This window comes from Geotrypetes seraphini, chromosome 6, assembly GCF_902459505.1.
Source record: "Geotrypetes seraphini chromosome 6, aGeoSer1.1, whole genome shotgun sequence".
Classification (NCBI taxonomy): domain Eukaryota; kingdom Metazoa; phylum Chordata; class Amphibia; order Gymnophiona; family Dermophiidae; genus Geotrypetes; species Geotrypetes seraphini.
Window position 1 is genome coordinate 51,800,769 of NC_047089.1, and position 22,811 is coordinate 51,823,579.

The 22,811-nt window shown below is 40.0% G+C and overlaps 1 protein-coding gene across 6 annotated transcripts in view; it reads left to right on the forward strand.

Moving 5' to 3' along the window:
• The window catches only part of PDS5B (PDS5 cohesin associated factor B), a 376,109-nt gene that overhangs the window by 167,956 nt on the left and 185,342 nt on the right, over nucleotides 1-22,811 (forward strand). For 4 of the 6 annotated variants that reach the window (XR_004539863.1, XM_033948532.1, XM_033948529.1 and 1 more), the window contains exon 17: nucleotides 6,327-6,442. Coding sequence is in view for 5 of the 6 variants with exons in the window: in XM_033948532.1 (XP_033804423.1) it covers nucleotides 6,327-6,442 (116 nt within the window). In the remaining variant the exon portion in view is untranslated. Of the gene's footprint in view, nucleotides 1-6,304; nucleotides 6,443-16,743; nucleotides 16,818-17,043; nucleotides 17,636-22,811 lie in introns of those variants that run through there. The other 2 variants (XM_033948533.1, XM_033948534.1) reach the window with 2 other exon arrangements.

Here is a 22,811-nt window from a genome sequence, read left to right on the forward strand (position 1 = left end):
CAATTGGAAAAACTGGAAGAGGCTTAACTATAGTTTTTGGTGGAATTCCTTGTGTCATATGTATAAAATGGAATGAACATTAGCCACTCAGAAAGGGAATTTCAAGAAATTTCAGGAGACTTGGGAACCATTAACAAAATATTGTAATGTCTAAATATTATTTTTTCCCTTTAAAAATGAACATCCGGGAAGGGGGAGGAGGGGGGTTTGGTATGATGATGAATTTTGGTATATAGGTATGGGATTCATGATAGATATTTTAGATGTTGGAAATTGTGATTGATTAGGGAGGAGGGGGAATAAATTCTGATATGGATTTTAATAGAATTTTAAGTGTGGTATTTGAGTATAAAATGTATTTACTGTTACACTTAGTGTAAGTTTTAAAAAAGAATAAAGAATTGGGAAAAAAAATTATTTTGAGCACTTTACTGGGTGATAGAAGTGGAGTACAAACCAAGTCAAAGAATATTTCTTAGACCTTTTTTGTAATTTTATATGAAAGCAATGTTTATTGATGACAACCATTATATTGATATCCATGCACTGACCATAACAATATGATCACTCAACAGGGAACAAATTTACAGTCTGTCATCAACAAGATTTTCAATTTTTTTCTCCCCCCTCAATCAACCCACATCTCCCAAACCTTGACTGGAATCAGACTTCCCAATTTCCTAGATTCCTTAGCTACTCTAAAGGCCTTGGTTCTTATGATTCCCAAAGGATAACACCTGATCCCAACTCCCTCTGTCTGAAACCCCCAAACTATCTTGATATAATCAAACTTTGTGTTCTATCAATCCCAATATTACAATGTGTTAAAAATTAAACTATGGCCTCTTGGGCTTAGTGAAGTCAAATAAGCATTCCAGGTAAATAAAAATTGCCTTTTTTGTTTAGGATAACCCTCCACTGCATGGGCTTCCCAAGTAACCAGTGTGTGAACTTGGTTTCTCCATTTCCAATAAGATAGAGGAGGGTATGAGGAGATCCAAGATTGCAATATATGTTTTCAGTCTAAAAGACCCACCTTATGACACATCAAGACCCCTCCCCAAGATAGCTCCTGAAATGCCCTTGGCATATCTCACAACAACTGCACTGCTATGCCATACCCCAACAATTTAGTCAGCTAACACACTATAGCAGGTCAGAACTTTTGTATACACCAACATTCTCAAAAGAAATTGGAAAGAGTTTGACTCCCTATAGCACTTTGAACACAGAGGAGTATCTATGCCTTCCATTTATGTCTCTTTGTGCTTTCCTATTTTAACTGGCGTTCCTTTTTTATTTTTTTATACTTAGTGTTTATATAAACTGCTGAGAACTCCGAGTAAGATTCAGCGGTATATCAAACCCGAATAAACATTCGAAAGTAGCACTCCCACAGTCCGCTCTGACAATCAACCTAGGTATGCCTCTAATATTCCCCAAGATGTCCCATTGCCCTAATGCAAGTTTGAGCTCTTTCCCAACCCACACTGGCTCTCACTCATCCCCGTTTTAATTTAGCAATCTCCATATCTGTAAATTTTCTCCTGCTGTATCAGCCTTAAGTCTTTGTAGATTCTGTAAGATTTTTGTTCTTTTCACTGGAATGTTCAACCATTCAAACTATTATATAACAGCTATGATTTGTATAAGCCATCTGATAAGTAAACAAAATCTAATTCTTTTTTTTTTTTTTTTTTTTTTTAATCTTTATTCCTTTTTATTTCTTGGCTACTACTAATTTAGTGATGGCTGGGGATTTCAATGCTGTTATAGATCCAATAATGGATAAAAAGCCTAGTAGAATAATGAAATCAATGGGATTAGATAATTTGGTACAAGTATGTAATTTAAAAGATATATGACGTATTCTTCATTTTAATGATCGGGAATTTACATTTTGTTCACATGTTCATCAATCGTTCTCAAGAATTGATTATATTTTTGTTTCAGATCAGATGGTACAGCAAGTTATAAAAGCTGACATAGAACCAATAGTAATATCTGATCATGGTGGTATATGGATAGAAGTTAACTTAGTAGATCCAGATAATTCCAAAATCTAATTCTTGAGAACCATCCCAGCCACTGGTTCCTGGATTGTGATAACACATCACCAAAGTGAAAATCGTGGAATTGACCGAAACCAATGAATAGCAGTGCTATTGATAACTGTCAGCATTTTCTGTTGGCCTAACTAATGTCAGCAAAAGCCTATGGGAAATTATATCAAACAGATCTGATCTTGGAGGATGCCTGTGCAGATAGACCATTCAGCCTTAGAATGCCCCAAATTACTTCTAAATTATCAGTGCTTAAGAGTAACAAAAGCCCTTTGTCATAGGTTCAACAGATGTGCTAAGGTCCAATGCTTAAGGCAGAGAATGGGATAGCTGCATGTTCTGGCACAGATAGTGTCCATCAAGAGCCATTGTCACAGAAAGATACTGGAAATTAACATAATCTCAATCTCTTTCACCATTGTACTAAAAGTAAAGATATATTTTAGATCTAAGACACACACTTTCATGAGAAGCTGCCTCTAAATCTACTCTGTACTGGTAAAAGCCTATTTCTATCTCTATAATAGAATATTTTCTACACAATATTTTCTTTATGCAATCACTCTTGGCTGCATTGTCAATAATTATAATTTCACTTCTTGCTGAACCTCTCTGAGAGCACTGAACCCCAGGGCCTCTGGCAGATTGTAGGGCCACAACCTTACATTATTGTTGTTTATTTGGATTTATATCCCGTCCTCCCAGAAGAGCTCAGAACGGGTTACAAGATTGGATACATAATAAGGCATAGTAGGGTTTTGTGACCAGGTAAGACCTGGACTGGATCAGGCCAGTGCCCTGACCTGGGTCACCTAAACCTCGGCCGAGCGGTGAAGCGAGGTATGGAGGATAGCGGGGTATGCAGGTGAAATAAATGTCAAAGCAAAAATGCTCAGTGTGAATTCTTCTTTATTTACCACTTTACATTGTAGTGCAATTCTTCTTGAGGGTAGTGACACACACAAACCCCTCAATACTTATCAACTTGAAAACCAATCCAAAACATTAAAAAACGCTTCTTGTTGACCAAACAGCCTGTTAGCCCACCGTGCTTATTCTGTTTTAAAGTTTTCAAGAATCTGTTAGTTTCTCAATAGCTTGCCTGTGGAGCAATTCTCAGGGTGTAACTAGACTTTCCACCCTGAGCATGGGATTCTTCCACCCTTATCAGATCTAGGTTTTTCAGATCCCCTGCCCAACTAATTCCAACTAGTTGGTAATACAAAGCTCAAAAAGGTGACTTCCTCAGGCTATGTTCTGCCAGCTTCCAAACAAAAAAATTACTTTTCAGTTTCAAATCCAGGATCCTGCAACCTGCCTGTACTGCTTGGATCAGGTTGCTCACAGTTCCACTGTGATTACTTAAATCAGAAGCAGTAATTTTTAACTCTTCTGTTCTCTTGATTTTACTAGAAACAATACTCTTACTCCTACAGATTTCACTAGGTGTCCATTTCTTTGAACATGCACAATTCATCAGGCTTCATTTCAATATCATTTACCAACAGTTCTTCTGGCATTTCAATATCATATTCACCGTCAGAAGAATTATTAGAAGCCTCAGTCCAGAGGTTTCCTACCTGATTTCTTTGGGGAGTACTGGTTTCTGTCCTCTGAATCCTGGGCTGCACAGGTCTGCTTTTCTCAGAGGATTCAGGTATCCTGTAGGTTTGTTGCTGCCTGCATTGCCTAGAACGGTGTTTCTCAACTCCGGTCTTGGAGTACCCCCTTGCCAGTCAGGTTTTCAAGATATCTGCAATGAATATGCATGAAAGAAATTTGCATATAATAGAGGCAGTGAATGCATATCAAGTTTATGCAAATTTAATGTGGATATCCTGAAAACCTGACTGGCAAGGGGGGTACTCCAGGACTGAGTTGAGAAACTCTGGCCTAGAAGACACACCCTTTTCACATGCTCTGGGTTGATAGATTTTAGGTTCAGCTGAGCTCCTAGAGCTCTCTGCTACTGAGCCCTGGTTGATTAGCCCTGCCCACAACTGGGCTGACTAATACAGCCCTAAGCTTTGTCACCACCTGCCTAGTGCCTGCTGGGACTTGTGGTTTTCTGTCCCTAACTGTTCCTAAGCAATTGCTAGGCAAGGATATGTGGGTCAATGCAGTGCTGCCCTTCTTTTGAGGTTTGTTGACCAGGTGTGTTTCTTTGCCCTGCTTGCTTTTTGGAGCAGGTTTAGTTTCATGGCACTGCAGGGTTAGTCTCTTTTTCAAAGCCTGAGACATCTACCCCACATATAGCAGGGGACACGGACGTTGAATAACATATATGACTCCCCTCGGACTGCCAGGTAGAATGGCTATTCAATGCATACTCTTGTGTGACCAGATGAATAAAGGTTTGAATTTCCATCAGACACAGGCCACATCTAAAGTGTCCAATAGGCTCAGATGGAAACTCCCATTCAGCACGTAAAATGTTGAGGCACAGTAGATCCGACACATTCCTGTTAAACGCAAACAGCAATCTGCTGTCTGCTAAACACGGATGCAAAGATAGCATGGAAGCGTGATGTCTCACTGTGTGCTGGATCCTCCTTGACTGGTGAGTGTATCGTGTCGCAAACGGGAAAACAGCATCTCATTGACCCGATTCCTGATAAGACAGCAAACATTCCCGGGGGTTATATAGTGCCTGCTTATAGGCTTTACTGACCACTCCCCTTGGATACCTTCGTTGCTCAGATTTCTTTTGCAACTCTCCTGCTCTCTGCCCATACTCCTGACTGGAGCTGCAGATCCTCATGTACCTTAAAAATTGGGCAAAAGGAATGCTGGCCTTCATAGAATAAGGGTGCATGCTTTTAAACTGTGACAGTGAACCCATTAGATTCAAGAACTGGCGGTGGCCACCATTCAGAGAGCTCGGCCCTGTTGGGTGCGCTGCTGGACGTGAAAAGGGAGACAGGGATGTTAGAGGCTCAGCATGGGACAAGGTGCGGAAAGATCGCTCCTGCCCCGTACACCACTGGACCATCAGGGATTATAAATGGCAGGTAAGCATGTGCCGGGGGTGTGTGTGTGGGGGGGAGGGGAAAAAAAGTTAGTCGGCCGGGACGGGAGACAGGAGGCATCCCTCTTGTCCTGGCCTACCACTAGACCACCAGAGGAAGGAATATGAGCCAGGGTGCAAAGCCTGGCGTGGAGTGAGGGGGCCTAAGTACAGAGCCTGGTAGGGCAGGGAGGAAAGAGGGCTGGGTGCAGAGCCTGGCAAGGAAGAGGGCTGGGTGCAGAACCTGGCAGGGAGGGGGGCTGGGTGCAGAGCCTGGTAGGGGAGGGTGTGAGGGAGGGGACTCTGGGTGCAGATTCTGGCAGGGCATGGCACTTGAATATTAAGCCCCCGTCTTATATTAGTCAACCATTTTTCCTCCTCTTTGGAGTGGGAAATGGGGGTCTCGACTTATATTTGGATTGACTTATATTTGAGTATATACGGTACTAACATTTATATCTGCTCCTGAGCAATGTAAATGTCTGGAGCTTCATATTGCCAGTTTACCCCTAGTATTTTATAAAGAGACGTAGCCACCTATGTGCTTTGTAAATTAGAATAAAAATGGGTACCCTGTTATAAAATTACCCTCAAAATCCTTACCAAAAGACTTATGAAGTCCTCTTAAAAAGTCTCTAACTTCCTACAGGCTGCTGTCAGGCACAGCATTAACCACTACTTTGTGTTTGGCAATTAGTGAATTCTATAATGCGGTTCTATACTGTCCTGAAAAAAGGCAATTCATTCTTATTTTTGTCATTGTCGTTTAACAAATTTATAGTATATTTTGTTATGTGTTTTTCCTCAGTATCCATGGTAAGAAAAATATGGGTTTCCCTAATTATGGATATTTTCATAACCTTCTTAAGAAATGATCATTGTATATTAGAGTAGTGTTTCTCAGTTTGGTCCTGGAGTACCCCCTTGCCAGTCAGGTTTTCAGGATATCCGCAATGAAAAGGCATGAGATGTTTTCCATACATTGCTTTCATTGTATGCAAATCTTTTCCATGCATATTCATTGTGGATATCCTGAAAACTTGACTGGCAAGGGAGTACTCTAGGACAGACTTGAGGAATACTGCATTAGAGCATATGAATTAGAGATTGCTTAACCTTGTGTTTGAACCTTAAATTAGTATTGCATACTCCTATCTGTGTAAATTGTTGGAAACAAACGATTGTTAAATAGGTGTTTTATTTCTTTTTTTTTTTTTTTTTTTTTGTTTCTTAGTATTTTTATCTATGTATTGCAGCGTGAAATTACAAAAAAGTTGGGCAACCCAAAGCAACCGACAAACCCCTTTCTGGAAATGATTAAGTTTCTTCTGGAAAGAATAGCCCCCGTGCATATTGATACTGAATCCATCAGGTATATAACTTTATTTTGTTTAGTGAATGTATATGTTTAAATAGAGATGGAGGAAGTGATTTTAATGATTGTAAAGGATACGATTGTGTTTTCTGTATTTGCAGTAAGATGACATGACTTGTTGAATTTCATTTTGAAAGCTGATCACGAGTACCAAAGTTGATTAGTTCTAGCATACTTTATAATTTTCATATTTTTAAGCTATGATACAACAGTTTGAAGTTTCTGTATTCTACGTTTTATAATCCTACTGATTTAAAACACAGTAGCCTAAGAGGGGCATTTTCAAAACATATGTCTTAAGTCTGATTTGAATGCATGGCGTTGGATGTCCAAAGTCATCAGTAAGAAAATACTCATTTTCGAAAGGCAAACCACCATACATCTAGAAATACATAAATAAATAAATATTTATTTTTGAAAATCCTCTCTTGGATGTTCAGGCCATTGGGATGCCCAGACCGTTAGGATGTCCATCTTTACACCACATTTTCGAACAAAATTTCATCCCAAGTCTCAAATGGCCAGAACAAGACCATTTGGACATGAGAGGGGCCAGTCCTGTAATAGACTGGCCATCCAGACATGGCAACAGAACAGTGGGGCACCTTACAGGGCACTGCTGTGAACTGCACAAAAAGGGTCTGTCTACAACCCCAATAGCCCTTATGGATATAGGTGGCAACTATATGGCAGTAGAGTAGGGTTTTGGGGAGTGCACATTTTCCACCATAAATATAGTGGTTAGAGTGGCTTATCGGCCTGGGTCCTTCTCTCTATGGTTCATTAGCCCACCCACCAGGCTACTTAAAACACCTGTTTGCAGCTCTACTAGGATGCCCCATACCAGATGCTGCTGTTTGAGACCCAGGCATGTACTTATTTGTTCTGTTTTAGAAAGGTCTAAGTTCCGGGCAAGATGTCTTTGCAAAATGTTTGATTATCACTGCAAGATGCCCACTCTTGACACTGCCCATAACACGCCTCTACCATGCCCATCTCATGCTCTGAACGTACAGAGGCTGGAATACCTTGCTACACGTACAAAACAATGATTTTATTATCGGCACTTGGATGTCCTGGCAATTAGGATGTCCCAAGTGCTGATTTAGGATGCATTATGGACGTATGTTTTTTGATTATGAGCCACTAAGTATTAGAAGCTGACAGTTTAGAGCAATATTTAGGGACTTGCACAAGGAAACCTGGGAAGCAGATTCTCATTTTAAAAATTTAACTTTATTGTGTTCCAGTAACTATTTGCATTTCATGTCACACTACCTTTCAGCCTATCTTCTTAAAAAAAGGCTGCTTATATCATTCATTGTGTGAATTCATGTACTTTTGTGTTTGGTGTTCTGTCTAAATCTGCTTAATTTTTTATATTTTTGGGGGTTTCTCTTTTTTATCCAGTTTAAAATGTTTGTTCATAAATGAATGTATTTAGCAGTCATCAAAAGTACTATGATATTCTAAGTATCATTATGTTTTATTTGGTGATTAAATAGATGACCAGAATATGTCAGGGTATCCAAGTATGATTGATATTTGGGGATTCATAGATATTAGATGACATTGTGTCACACACATGACTATTGTGATTATGTTGATTTTAACAAATTTGGAGTTTGCACCCTTTCTATACCAGGTTTTCAGATGTTAGGTTTATGAGCATGATGACAGGAATATTTGGAGGGATCCATATCTCACAAATTCCCACAATTTTTTTCTGAGAGCAAATTTTCAGGAGATTGTTGGAGTTCCATAAGGATGAAAGGAGTATTAGTTATTAATCCATAAATCCCTGTGGATCAATGTACTACACAAATATATATATTTGCACACATTTGATCTCTTTCCCAATAATGGTTTGATTTTACTTCTAATCTACATCAGATTGTTAGAATATGTCCAGGTGTCAGTTGGTGATTACATGAGTATTTCTTTTTAATGTTCTGTCCATTATCCAAATACACATATGGCGTTGATACCCTACTGATCTGCTTTATATCTGATCTATACCAATGTTTCAGCTATAAATTTTCCAGGTTTTTAGCCTGATTTAATAAGCATATATCTTGATGTCTCAAATATGTTTCTCGTATGAGACCAATATCCCTTCTCAACCCATTAACATTCTAAGAACCTATTATTAATTCTTTCCCCTTCCCTAAATCCTCCCTCTCCTCTCTACCCTCCTTTTATTCCCCCAGGTTTGTGCTGATTATCCTATCCCCCAAATCAACCATTTCCAAGGAAATGATGCTCCTACTAGACAGTGTACTAGCTCAGTACAGATGCATTCTTCACTCACAGCAGAAGAACTCAATCTTACTATGTCTAATAATAATAATAATAATAATAATAATAACAGTTTATATACCGCAATACCGTTAAGTTCTATGCGGTTTACAGAAGATTAGTGGGGTACAAGTTGAGTTGACGTACAAGTTGAGTTAACTTAAGGGATGTGGGAACAATGGGGAGAAAGGGCAAGAGAGGGGAAGGAGGGAAGTGGGTCAGCTGTCTAGGTAGTTCAGGAATAGGTGAGTTTTGAGGCGTTTCCTGAATACCTCATAAGTGGTGGGCAATAGGAGTTGTTCTAGGTCTTTACCCCATAGGGCAGCCTGATGTGAGAGAAGATGCTCATGGTGTTTTTTTAGTTTGCATCCTCTAACCGGGGGAGAAACGAAGTGCGAGTGGGAGCTTCTCTTGTGTTTGTTGGCTGAGAAGGAGAATAGGTCAGTGATGTATTTAGGGGTTAGACCGTAGAAAACTTTAAAACAGAGGCAGGCGAATTTAAACTTTACACGAGCTTCCATCGGCAACCAGTGTAACAGCCTACTTTTGTTCACATTATATAAATTTCCAACACCAACCAGTCTTGTCCAAGATACTCAAACGTCATTCAGCTTGCAGATTTAGTGGCCTTTTTACCCTGATGCTCCACCGTTTGCAAAGCCCCGGGCTCTGCCACCCCAGATGATGGTGTAATAGTCACTGGAAGATTAGACCAGACCTCCTCCACAGCTTGAACTTTCCTTGATGTCCCATTAATAGCTTTCCACACACCAAAAGGAAACATCTAGAGATAGCGATGATCTGCATCCCGGAGCATTTATTTAACATTCTTAAAAGCTGTTTGTTTCTGTAGGGTAGACCAGGCCAGGTTTTGATGGGTCACAATTTTAATCTCTATTCTTCCCCTATAGTCATGTGAGCAGGTTTCCTGTTTATTGCTCTAAGATAAACTCCCAAAGTACAATGCTGTTTTGCCTGGTGGGCCGAGCCTTCCTTTTTCCTTTTTAGAATTGCACATGACCATAGAGAAAGTACTGTTTCCTTTCTGATTTTTACATTTGAATCTGCTAGTTTAAACACAGCCTGAATTAGCTAGCTTTGAATCTGCTAGCCGAGCCGCTGGTGCCGCCAGCAGCACACTTGTTCCATTGGGGCAGGCAGTCTCCCACAGCAACCCGACGCTTTCAGCGTCTGGAAGAGGGGTCCTCCCGTGACTTTTTTAAAAGATCAGAAAGCTGCGATCTGTGGTTGCAAGCCCAGGACCGCAAGTCTAAAGAGGCATGGCCGAAAGGGTGTGGTCAAAGGGGCAGGACACGCCCCTTTTGAGCCATGAGGAGCAGGGGACTCTTCCCTGTTAACACCATGGGTAAGAGAAAGGGCAAGACTCCATCTTTACCATCAGCATCTGCCACAGGGCCAATGGACCGCCATCTTAGGCACCTGAATATATCCCCACTGGAAAGAAAAGTAACTCTTTCCTCCCGGTCTCTCTGACCTCTGGGGAACTGTCACTTCCTCCTCAACCTATTGGTAAATTACATGAGAAAGTAGGAAATGTCTCCAAAATTGGGGCAGTAACTCCTTCTGAAAACCTTTTGGAACTAACTGATAGTAAAGATCCTAGTCAATCTCTGTCACCAGGGGTGCAGTCTCTGACTCCTGTTTAGATGATAATGGAGTCAGATAGTATTGTGCTACCTGTGGATACCTGAAATGATGTCTGGTTGACAGTAAAATATATTGAGTGTTCATTACAAGCCACTGTACAAAAATCGTGTCAATTTTCTTTAAAAGTGAATGAGCATGAAACCTGGTTGTCTGACTTAGGGAAAAAGCTGGATAAAATGGATTCTTCAGTAAATACATTACAAAAAACAGCAGTATCCAGTATTAAAGATGATTCAATGCTTCATACTAAATTGGAGAAAATGGAAAATTTTAATGAGTGAAAAACCTCAGTTTTTTAAATTTTCCACTCATTACCTGGCCCCCCTGGAGCTCTTAAAGATGTATTTGAAAGAAATTATACAATATAATCAGGTGGACATGTTCCAACCTGATAATTTATATCATATCCCAAGGAGCTCTAGGGAGGCAGGCGATGAGGAAGAAATGGATAGAACAGTCTAGACATTTTACAATTTTTGGAATCATTGAAAGATATAGTTGCTAGATGTGCTACTTTGATAGTTGTGTTTAAAGTTGAAATTGAGAAGCAAGCTATTCTAAAATTGTATTTTGAAAAAAAGTAGGTTTTGTTTTGTGGCCAAAGAGTGAATGTTTTTCCTGTTGTCTTTAGGCAGTTCCAGTTTAAAAGAAGGCAGTTCTTGGCAGGTCTTGGCAGTGGGAACAATCTTCTTCCTCAAATTTCTGTGTAAATGTTTGATAACCTAGGAAAGTGATAAATATGTATTCACAGATCCCTTTCAGTTAGAGGAATTTCATAAAGATAAATCTGTGTTGAAAGTATCATAATAAATTTCTTTATTGGTTGAGGGTATTAGTGTTAAATGGAAAATAAATGGCCATTTGTGCCTGACCTTGAAGGGCTATTGATTTCTTTTATATAAAAATTTTTTTCCTGCTAGTGGTTATTGAGTAGCTCCCATAATGTGGACTGTATCATTGAAAGAGAGAGTCTCTTCTTGATTTAATTTTCCTGTATTTTTTGATATCCTTGTATTTTGTTATATTTTGTATGTAGCAAAGGTTAAAGAATTAAAAAAAAAAAATCTGCTAGCCTAGGTGTGACTTAGTGTTGCTAAACTTAAAAGTACAGTATTACCACTTCACAAAAAGTATGTGATACTACACTCCCACTTTCCCCTATCTCTGGGACATACAGGTAGAGTTTGGGTTCTTTAAAATGTGCGGCAGCGGCAAAAAGGGCGAACAGAATGCTAGGAATGATTAAGAAGGGGATCACGAACAGATCGGAGAAGGTTATCATGCCGCTGTACTGGGCCATGGTGTGCCCTCACCTGGAGTTCTGCGTCCAGCACTGGTTGCCATACATGAAGAAGGACATGGTACTACTCGAAAGGGTCCAGAAAAGAGTGACTAAAATGATTAAGGGGCTGGAGGAGTTGCCATACAGTGAGAGATTGGAGAAGCTGGGCCTCTTCTCCCTTGAAAAGAGGAGACTGAGAGGGAACATGATCGAAACATTCAAGATAATGAAGGGAATAGACTTAGTAGATAAAGACAGGTTGTTTACCCTCTCCAAGGTAGAGAGAACGAGAGGACGCACTCTAAAGTTAAAAGGGGATAGATTCCGTACAAACATAAGGAAGTTCTTCTTCACCCAGAGAGTGGTAGAAAACTGGAACGCTCTTCCGGAGTCTGTTATAGGGGAAAACACCCTCCAGGGATTAAAGACAAAGTTGGACAAGTTCCTTCTAAACTAGAATGTACGCAGGTGAGGCTGGACTCATTTAGAGCACTGGTCTTTGACCTGGGGACTGCCACGTGAGTGGACTGCTGGGCACAATGGACCACTGGTCTGACCCAGCAGCGGCAATTCTTATGTTCTTAAGACATTCCTTGAGATCAACTGAACTGTTACATTTATTTATTTCCTTGTTTTAAGTTTTGTACTAAATAAAGCTTACTTAAGGAATCAAAGTCTAGCCTGGTAATATTATAGGCCACAGATCTAATGAGTTTCTGCCTGGGATCCTCTGGGATAAGCCTCAGACCAGTCTCTTTCCACCAGAAATCAGGATTACATTGTGCTTTGGATAGTATATGTTCTTTGGTCCAAAAATCTCCAAAACAGGCAATCTCTCTGGTAGAGGCACCCTTGGCAGTCCCAGCCTTTGATGGGCTTGCTGTACATGAATTTCTCCAACATCTTCTCCTGCATCTCTAGAAGTTGTTTACAGATATCCTTTACCACCTCCATATGGTCTCTAAAGGTGTCCATCTCGGGTATTCTTTTAAACCTCAAGTTGCACCACCTTGATCTATTCTCCAAATCTTCCACACGCTCTAGTAGGAATCATGATAGCCTAAATCACTAGGAGTGGCTTTTACTTCGTCTAAACCACTATAACCCTGAAAAAATATATAATCTGCCAGTAAAATAGACTGAGTTCCCAATAACAAACTGGACAGAACTCTAATTCCTATGGAAAGAATGTTAAGTAATGTGTGCAAAAAAACTGAAGCAACCAAATAATTAACTTTAAATAATGGACATCAGTATGAGCCTTGGTGATACCACACAAGAGACAAATTGGCTCAGACAGCAACTCATAAGTGACTAGCACTAGACCATAGGTCTAAATAAGGACTGCCTCATACATCACATCGTCCATCTATGTATCTATTACAACATTTTTTCCAGTAGAACTAGTCCTTAATGATCTCCCAGGACTCCAAAAAATGTATTTTAAAAAAAAGCGCTGAAGTGCTAAAAAGTGCAAGAAATTCTTAAAATTACTTAAAAAGCTAAAGAATTAATTAATAATGGATATATAAAGTGCAGGTGCAAAACGCTAAACAATTTATCCAGTAAAGCCCAGTTAATTCGTTATATCTTGTTTTCATGAAACCAGTGAGTATAAAAATCCCTATACAAAACGATCATATATAAAACATCAAAAATCAGTGTGCTCAGTTTTTTGTATCTTCTTTGGCCATTCAAGTAAACATCCTCAGAATTAATCCAAGGGGCATATGCACATGCAAAGTCCTTAAGTTCGAATACTTAGCTTCATTTGGAGCTTTGTAATCTGTGTAATCTGTAGAAGTCTCTCCACTCGACAGAGCTCCGTTTCGATACCTTCCTCAGGAGCGTGATGAATACAGATAGCTGTAAAGAAACGGCAGACCACAATTAGAGCCGTTAGGCGACTGGCCACTATTGCAGGCCGTCAGCACCGTCCACCCAAGGCGTGTGAAAATTAAGCTATCGCCAGGCCAGGCCAGGCAGCCTAAATTATCTTTGATCAGCCAGTCTTTGATTAGTTCTTTCTTTGGACTGATAGATCTTATGTTCATATATGCGCATGCTATTGATGTGAATTTTGTAAGAGAGAGAGTAGTGACTGTGTTGATAAGTGTTCTAGGTGGTGATTTAAGTTTTTGTGAGCTTGTCTTGGGCTTTGTTGGGGGTCTTTTTCCCCAGATTGTGGGAATGTTTTCGTGGTTGGATGATGTACAAGGTATCAGGGTTCTGGGGGTTTGGAGTTTCCTATTAGGTAGAACCAGTCTGTGTGTTGTTGTGAGGATAGGTATAGAATGTGTGTGGTATCCTGCTGTTTTCCATTTTTCTATGAGTAGGGAGAGCAGTAGTAGGACTAGGATGAGTTTAGGTGTGTGTGTTGCCATTTTTTGTGCGTAGAAAGGGGTGTTAGTTCTGGAGTTCTTTGCTCTGTTGATGTTTCTGTCGCTTTGGAGGGCCTATGCATATAAGTAGAGTTAGTGTAGGATATTTGAGCCAGTTGTGTGTGTGGGTGTTGGGACTTGTTCTTGGTGCTCTTAGATGTTTAAACAGGATAGTGAAAGATGTATACCAACAATTAAATATAACAAGGTACAGCAACAAGTTGGTAGTGAATAAACCTAAATGTTTACCTGTTCTTGGAGGGGGAGGGGGTCAGGCTTTTCTCACTCACCACTTTGTTGGATGAGATTCAGCTATAGTTCGGACTGGGTTTTTTTGGTAACATGTTTTTGAGAGCTTCAGATCCCTACCATCGACATTGCAGGCGCTTCACAAATATAAATATTATTCTGTTCAATGTTTTATTTTGACCTTTTTTTGGTACATGATTTTTTGGAGTGTAAATGTTGTATTTAATACCATTAGTAACAAATGCTGGGGAAGCAGCTAAGGTGTTCAAATGTGCCCCTTTTTTAAAAATAAGTGATGCTCATACAGGGGAAGCAGTGTTCCTTTTTAAGCTTTGCTAAACATCCAGCATCTGAGTAAAATTTAGAGTAGCTATAAGTGTACAGGTGACTTTGTAAGGAAAGAGTGCAAAATATGGTTCATTAAATTTTTCCATATCTCTACAAGTGTTTGTGTGTTTGCATGTCTGTGTATATATCTGTAAGCAGTGCCCACAAGGTAATGTAATGAAAATTTGTTGCTCATATCAACTCAGTCCTTAGAGGGAAGATTGGTAACAACTGATCTTTGTAGCTCAATACATATTACATTTTATGAACTCTAGAGGGAAGCTCTCTCTGGCATGATGAAAATGCTATAATGAGCATTATTATTATTACTGTATAAGTAAATTTGAGGGACTGAAGTCATACTCAAACACACACTGGCTTAGGAATGAGATTCATTACTATCATGGAATGCAAGAAATTAACATATTTAGTGACATTGCCTTCAAGGAGAAATAGAAATCATTTCAAGATGTCCTTTACTCCCAAAATAGAAAACTTTTTCTCTCTGGAAACTTACTAAGGTGACCATACGTCCTGTTTTCGGATCCCCTGTCCCGTTGTCCCCACACACAGCTTCGGGATGCCAAAATGTCACATTTTCAGGGACAGCGTCCCGAAGCTGTGCGCAGGGACAACGGGACAGACGATCGCTTCCTGTCCCTCCCCTGCCGCACCAAAAAAAAAAAAAAAAGCCTCCCTCCAGGCCCGATTTAGGTCCACCGCCGCTGCCACTACTCAAACCCGGGGGGGATCTAGGGCGGGATTGGGGTGGGGCTAGGGCGGGATTGGGGGTGGGACTGAATATTAATAGATGTCCCTTTTTGATGAAAAAAATAAATGGTCACGTTAACCATAACACATTGGAGAAATCAAACATGGAAGATTGTGCCCATTGAAAAGCTCTCATATTTTAAGGGTAAAAAAATTAAATATAAATGCATTTTTGGTGTGATTGTATCTGTTATCAGTGTATTGATATATTATTTCCATTTGTGTCATTTGAAGCAAACATTACTCTGCTGATTGACATTATTTAATAGCATGAAACATAAGAGGATAACAGATTGCCTTAATTAGAAAAATCAATCTATTTCTTTTTAGTAACTGATGTCTAGTCTTGGCTGGAATCAGTTGGTAACTGAAGTACTGTATGTGGGTGGCCATATTTTAGATTTCAGTTTTGTACAGAAAGGTCACTCTTTTGATATTAATTTAGAACCAATCATTGTATCTGTCCCTTGGATGGATCCATAAGTATGTTTCATTTACAATCAAACCTTGTAAGTCTTTAAATGTTTATCAGTCAAGTGAAAGAGACAGATCACAAATCTCTATTGAAGTTTAGTAGTATGCACCCCTACCCTTCTAAGACCAGTATTTCATTCGCTCAGTTCCTGCGATATCGTCATATTTGCAATTCTAATTGCGAATACGAGCGACAGTCTGCGTCCATGATGGGTAAATTCAACCAGAGGGGATACCCAGTAACTATTGTGTCTAGAGCGGCTAGAAGGGCTTTCTATAATCATAGGGAGTCCTTATTGGAATATTGTACGAGCCAGCTACAATAGGATGTGATCCTATTTGTTTCAAAACTCAATCAGATGTCTCCCTGGACCAAGAAGGTGATACAGAGACATGCTGCGGGTTTACCCTTTCCATGATACGAGGATTCTCTTTGCTTATGGGAGGAACAGAAATTTGTGTGACATTCTAATCCCTAGTGTATTGACAGCAGTGCGTACCGAGGGGACACAGGATGGAGAGCTGGGTCATTGTAGCTGTGGAAATTGTTCCTTTGTGTCCCTTGATGTTGGAGACTAGTGAGTTTGTGCATCCAGGGGCTGGACAACTGTTACGTTTGAAGAGCAGGACTACTTGTACCATGGAAGGGGTAATTTACATCATAATTTGGCCTTGCCCCCTGTTGTATGTGGGGCAGACTTTGCACAAATTAAAGACTAGACTACTGGAGCACAAGTCTTGTTTACATACTAGGCGATTGGAGGAGCCCCTCATGATGCACTGTTTGGAGGCTAAACATCAAATTGGGTCCCTATGTTGTGTGGTGATTGAACATCTCTCGTACTCAGATGCAGTGATTGGAGGTGTCAGCTGCGTCAGAGAGAACAGAGGTGGATCTATACTCTGCGTGCTGTCCACTCAGGTGGGTTGAATGCCCGGATTGAATGGGCGGCGTTCTTTGGTTGAGACTGTTCCAGGATTGGTGCATGGCTGCTTTGGGAGGAGTTTGGGCTCCTTTTTGAAGATGATTATTTCAAGAAATTCCTTATGCCTTAGTTTGTCCATGTGTTTGGATGTGTGCAGTTTCAGTAAATGGTGGGCCTCAACTTTTGCTGGTGATGTAGAATGATTTTTTTCCCCTGACGCAGCATAGCGAAATGGAGATTTCCCCGTCGGGCAAGAGTGGCTGTGGGGCCAGGCAGGCTAGCACCTCTTTGGGAGCTTGGAAGACAGCTTGGACACCGTCTGCAGCTAAGTTTTTCTGTTCACTATTGACGTTGTTTGAGACTTTGTACTGCATGTTGTGCTTACATACTTGAATTTTGAAATTTGGCGTGCTAATAATTTTTGAGGTAGTTCCCTTGAGGGCTGCTACAGTATTTTTCTTGCTGCTGATAAGTTGCCACACGTGTGTTTGTGACTTTACCTACTTTGGTCCTATAAGTGGAGTTTTTTGACATATGAAGCTGAACTGAGACTTTGTCTCCACTTTTTTTCTTTCTTTTTTCTGTTGTGACTGAGTGGGTGTGTTTGCCATGTATGTGTATACAGTGCAGTTGGTATACCTTGCAGTATCTAAGGGGGGTTCCTTGTGGTTCTTGATAGGACATAGTTTGAGAAGCTTAAGTGATTACATATATCCTTTCCCTAGTTAATTTGAGTAATTGAAATCGCCCATTATTATAGTGTTGCCCATTTTTCCAGCTTTCCTAATCTCTGAAAACATTTCTTCATCTGTCTGCTCATTTTGTCCCAGGGGATGGTAGAATAACCCAACCTTTATATTCCTTCCCTTCACACATGGAATTTCTATCCATAAGGATTCCACAGTGCTATCTATGCCATGCAGAATGTTTATTTTATTTGATTCAGTTCTCTCTTTAACATATAGTGCAACCCCTCCTCCAATTTGATCTACTTTATCCTTGCGATATAATTTGTACCCAGGTAACACAGTGTCCTATTGATTGTCCTCGATCCACCAGGTCTCCAAGATGCCTATTATATCTATCTCATCATTCAGTGTTATATACTCTAACTCTCCTATTTTATTTTTTTTAGGCTTTTAGCATTTGCATACAGACACTTCAAATTGTGTTTTTTACTTGCAACTACAGGCTGCTGAGAAGACAGGGAAAATTTGAGTCTTTTACTCTTAAACCCTTCTGGCTTTCTTTCACCATTATAGGAACCTCTCTACCGGGACTCCCTAAATATCATGTTTCAATAGTATCCTCCAAGGATACCTTACACTGAACCATCCGCTCCCTGACTGTCGGCTTTCCCCCACATCTCTGAAAGTCTTTAAGAGTGAGAATCAAATTTCTCATTTATGCTGTCCTCTGCTGATTGCAACTTGTTGAGATGGTCCTCTAACACAGTGGTGACCATTCTTGAGATCTCCTTAGCCCACTCCCCTAGAGGTTAGGAGAAGCGACATTTGGTGCGGTCACCATCTTGAAATCAGGCATGCTGTTTTTTACCCTTGATAACTTTGGCCATCTTGATAGGCATACCGAGCCATCCTGAATTGAAAAGTAGCACCGCCAGTAGCGCTCTGCCTAATCTTCGTGGTCGCTGCAATTATTCCGCAGAACTGCAGTCAGAAGGGGTGTTGCCAGTTTTTAATGCTGTAGACCGTGGAGTCCATCCAAGCATGTCTGATCAAGGCGAGCTCATCACGTGATTCCCCCAGCCTCTCTTAATCTTTCCAGATATTTTGCTTACCTTCTCAGCTATCAGTTTTGAAAACCAAAGTGGCCTTTGTTTACTCTTACATTTACTTACTTGCCTCACAAAAAGGTTTGTTGCTCTTACAATTACTTCTTTTAGTTTTGCCCACCGCATTTCCACTCCTTCCAGATGTTCCCACCAAGACAACAATTCCTTGACATAAACCCCCATCCGAACAAAATTAATTTTTTTAAAAGTCTAGAACCTTTGCTTTTGAATGAGCTCTCTATACCCATCTTAATATTAAACTGTACCATGCAGTGATAACGGGATGCCAGATGATCACCCACTGTAACATCAGAAACACTTTCCCCATTTGTAAGCACTAAGTCCAGTATGACCCCATCCCATGTGGGTTTCATTACCAACTGCTGGAACAGTTCTCCTTGTAGAGAATCCAGGATATCCCTACTTCTAGAAGACCCCACAATAGGGATAAACCAATCAACATCTGTCATGTTAAAATCACCTATTAGCAAGACTTCCCCTTTTTTAAATAATTCTGAATGTCTGCTATTAAATCTCTATCTACTTCTTCCGTCTGTGAAGGAGGCCTGTATATCATACCAATGTAAATATATTTACCATTTCCAAATTGATCAACAGTGCCTCTTCCTTGCTCTGCCATCCTGCAATCATGTGGCTTTAATAAGATCTTTAACATATAACGCTACTCCCCCTCCTTTTCTTCCTACCTTGTGTTTCTTGAACAGATTATAGCCCAGTATAACTACATCCCAGTCATGGTTCTCTGTGAACCGCGTCTCCGTGATCGCTACTATGTCCAACTCATCTTCTAGAGCCAGAATCTTGTTTCCCATACCTTGAGCATTAATATACTGCTTTCCAGACATTGCCACTTTTTCCCATCTGTGTAGAGGTATTTAGTGATTTACTTATCTGAAGGCTTATACTCACTTGAGCACTTTGATCACCCTTCCCCATCACTTCTAGTTTAAAGCCCTCTTCAGTAGATTAGCCAGCCTTTCGGAAAAGACTCTTCTTCCCTTCTTTGATAGATTCACACCATCCCTGCTCAGTAGCCCTTGGAAAATCATCCCATGGTCCAGGAAGCCAAAACGCTCTTGACAACACCATCCATGTAGTCAGGCATTCATCTCTAGGATGCGAGCTTCTCTGCCCTGGCCTTTACCCTCGACAGGGAGGATGGACGAGAATGCCACCTGCGCACCTGACTGCTTCACCTTCTCTCCCAGAGCCACAAAGTCACTTTTGACATGTTCGCAGGGGTACCTGGCAGTATCGTTAGTGCCAATGTGGATGAGCAGCATTGGATAGTAGTCATAAGACTTGATGAGTCTTGGCAAGCTCTCCGTAACATCTTGGATTTTGGCATCAGTTAGACAAAATACCCCTCTCGAGACTACGGCGGAAGCTCACGGCAGAAGCTCACGGCAGCCATTTCCTATTGGCGATCTACATGGTGCAGAAGCGTAGGAAGATCGCTCCTGCCCCGAAAGCCTGCTAGACCACCAGGTAAGGCCGGGATGCCAGGGGAAGGTGGGAGAGAGGCGGGAACGTGGTAAAATATGGGTTCCCCCCCCCAAAAAAAAAAAATCGTGAATTTGTGAAACCGTGAGTGTGGAAACCGCGAACGGGGAGGGGGAAGTGTAATTCCCTGTTCCTGGTTGGCTGAAGAGCCTATAAATCAAAAAGCTCTGCCTTGGGGTGGATGAGAGAGAAATTAACACCACTTAAATTAACAGCTGTTTGTTCCCTAATCTGATATTATGCCTTGAAATGCAACCTAAAACACTCGTCTAGGCTAAAATACTGTTTTGTATTAAACCCTAACAGAGATTCTAAAGGCTACACTATTCCCTAACTGATTTTGCTGAGCTTAAAAAGAGAACTACAATGATATAACCTACTGAAACCCAAGTTTACCTTTCCCAAGCTTGAATGCCAGCAGGCAAGATATTCATTTATATATGAAGCATATGTTACAGCTATGTCAGGTTATAAAGTGTTGGTATTGAATACTAAGAAATACAGTAATACTTTGACAACAGATTGCTGTTGTACAATCAAGTTTTAAGGAGGAGTTTTCAGTTGTGAATTCGCTGATAACTCCTAGAGTGAATATGAATACGTTTTCAATGTGTGCACAATTGACAGATTATTTTTTGTCCAAGCAAAGTATTGTGGGAACTGTGCCTTCTTTGCAGATGGGGCAGGGTGATGCAGCTGTTGTGGAAGTATAGAGTGAGTTTCTACCAATTGATGCTGAGGATGTGGTTCAAGCAATTGAGTCTTTGTTCATCTAATTGTCCTTTGAACCTGTGTGCAACCACAGTGTTTGTCTTTGAAAGTTGAGATGGTATCTTCATTGAGTTCTGGATGTGTTCCGGATATGTTGAAACTGGCCTTAGTTCCTTCAATGTATACTCATTTTTTTCTGATTAGAGATCCTCTGTGTTCGTCCCATGCTTTTTATTTTTAACTCTGTCATCGTTTTCTTCTCCACCACCTCCTTCGGGAGCTCATTCCATGCATCAACCACCCTCTCTGTAAAGAAGAATTGTCTAACATTACTCTTAAATCTACCCCCCTCAACCTCAAATTATGTCCTCTCGTTTTACCATTTTTCTTTCTCTGGAATATATTTTGTTCTACGTTAATACCTTTCAAGTATTTGAAAGTCTGTATGATATCTCCTCTGTTCCTCCTTTCCTCTAGGGTATACATATTCAGGGCTTCCAGTCTCTCCTTATATGTCTTCTGGTGCAAACCTTAAACTGATAATTGGCAGGTTTTTTTTTTTTGGTTTTTTTTTGGGGAGTGGATATTTCCAGCTGACTATGTTCAGGGTTTTTGATTGTTGTCATCAAATATGAATGCAGTTAAGACATGGATGTCTACGAACTGTCACCTTCTAAACATTTTAAAAACAAAAATTTTAATGGCTTTCAACTTTTGGAATTGTAGACTTTCCATCCAGTTTCGTATATGATGGGGTATTGATTCCAATACAGCAGGAGATCAAATATTTTGGGGTCTTACTGTATTTTCCAATTTTAAGGTCACAGTTCATTAGTGGTGAAGACAATATATTTTTTAAGGTCAGTTTGGTATTGAAATGACAGGAATTGCTTTCTCCATCTAACTTTTGTCAAGTTATGCAATGCTTTGTTTTACCACATTGATTATTGTAATGCTCTTTTGTGTGGACTCCCAAAGAAGTCACTATGAGCACGAATGCTCTTTTATGTGGACTCCAAAGAAGTCACTATGAGCACTGCAGGTGGCACAGAATGCTGCGGCAAGACTAATTGGTAGAATCCCTCATAATGAGCATGTTTCCCCAGTGCTAAACTTCATTGACTACTGGTGTTTTGGAGAATTCAATTTAAGATCTTGGTACTAGTGTATAAAGCCTGCATCAAACTCTACAGAAAGTAGTGGCTTATTTATTGGAGTCATATGTGCCTCAGATCTCAGGCTAAGCAACTATTGGTAGTTCCTTCTATATGATCTATAGCTAAGGTGAATAATCATTCTGGTGTCTTTGGCATAGTGGGTCCTCAGCTATGGCACACTCTCCTTGATACTGTTATCAGTTCTCCTTCTTTTTACTTTTTCGTGTTTGAAGGCTTATTTTTCTCTGAAGGCTTTTCAGGCTTTGTGATGGGGAATTGTTTTTATTATTCATTAGTTTATTTAAGCATGATTTTTTTTTAAAGTTATATAAGATTGATTATACTGAGAAATTTAAAGTGTTAGGTTTATTTTGAATTTTTAGAGCTTGTTTATGTAATTTTATTGTGAATGTTATTCTTTTCAACATGCATAGATTTCAGATATGCGGGATATACAGTCATGTGAAAAAATTAGGACACCCCATGAAATATTCAGTTCTTAAGAAATGTTCACATATCTATGTCAAATCCTTTTTTTTTTTTTTTTTTTTTAATCTCTGGAAAAGATAGTAATGTAATTGCAGGTAAACAAAAATTTTCTTTGATTTACTCATGAAACAAAAGATATCCACAAAAATGTGTATTAAAACTGAGGAATAAATTGGGACACCCCCACATAGCCTCCCACTTAGTGACTCAAATCACACACAGGTGTATCACATCATTTGCACATGATTAGAACATCGTTACTCAACATTTTGAAGGAGTTTTGACCTACTTAAACCTCAGACGTTTAGTTTGGT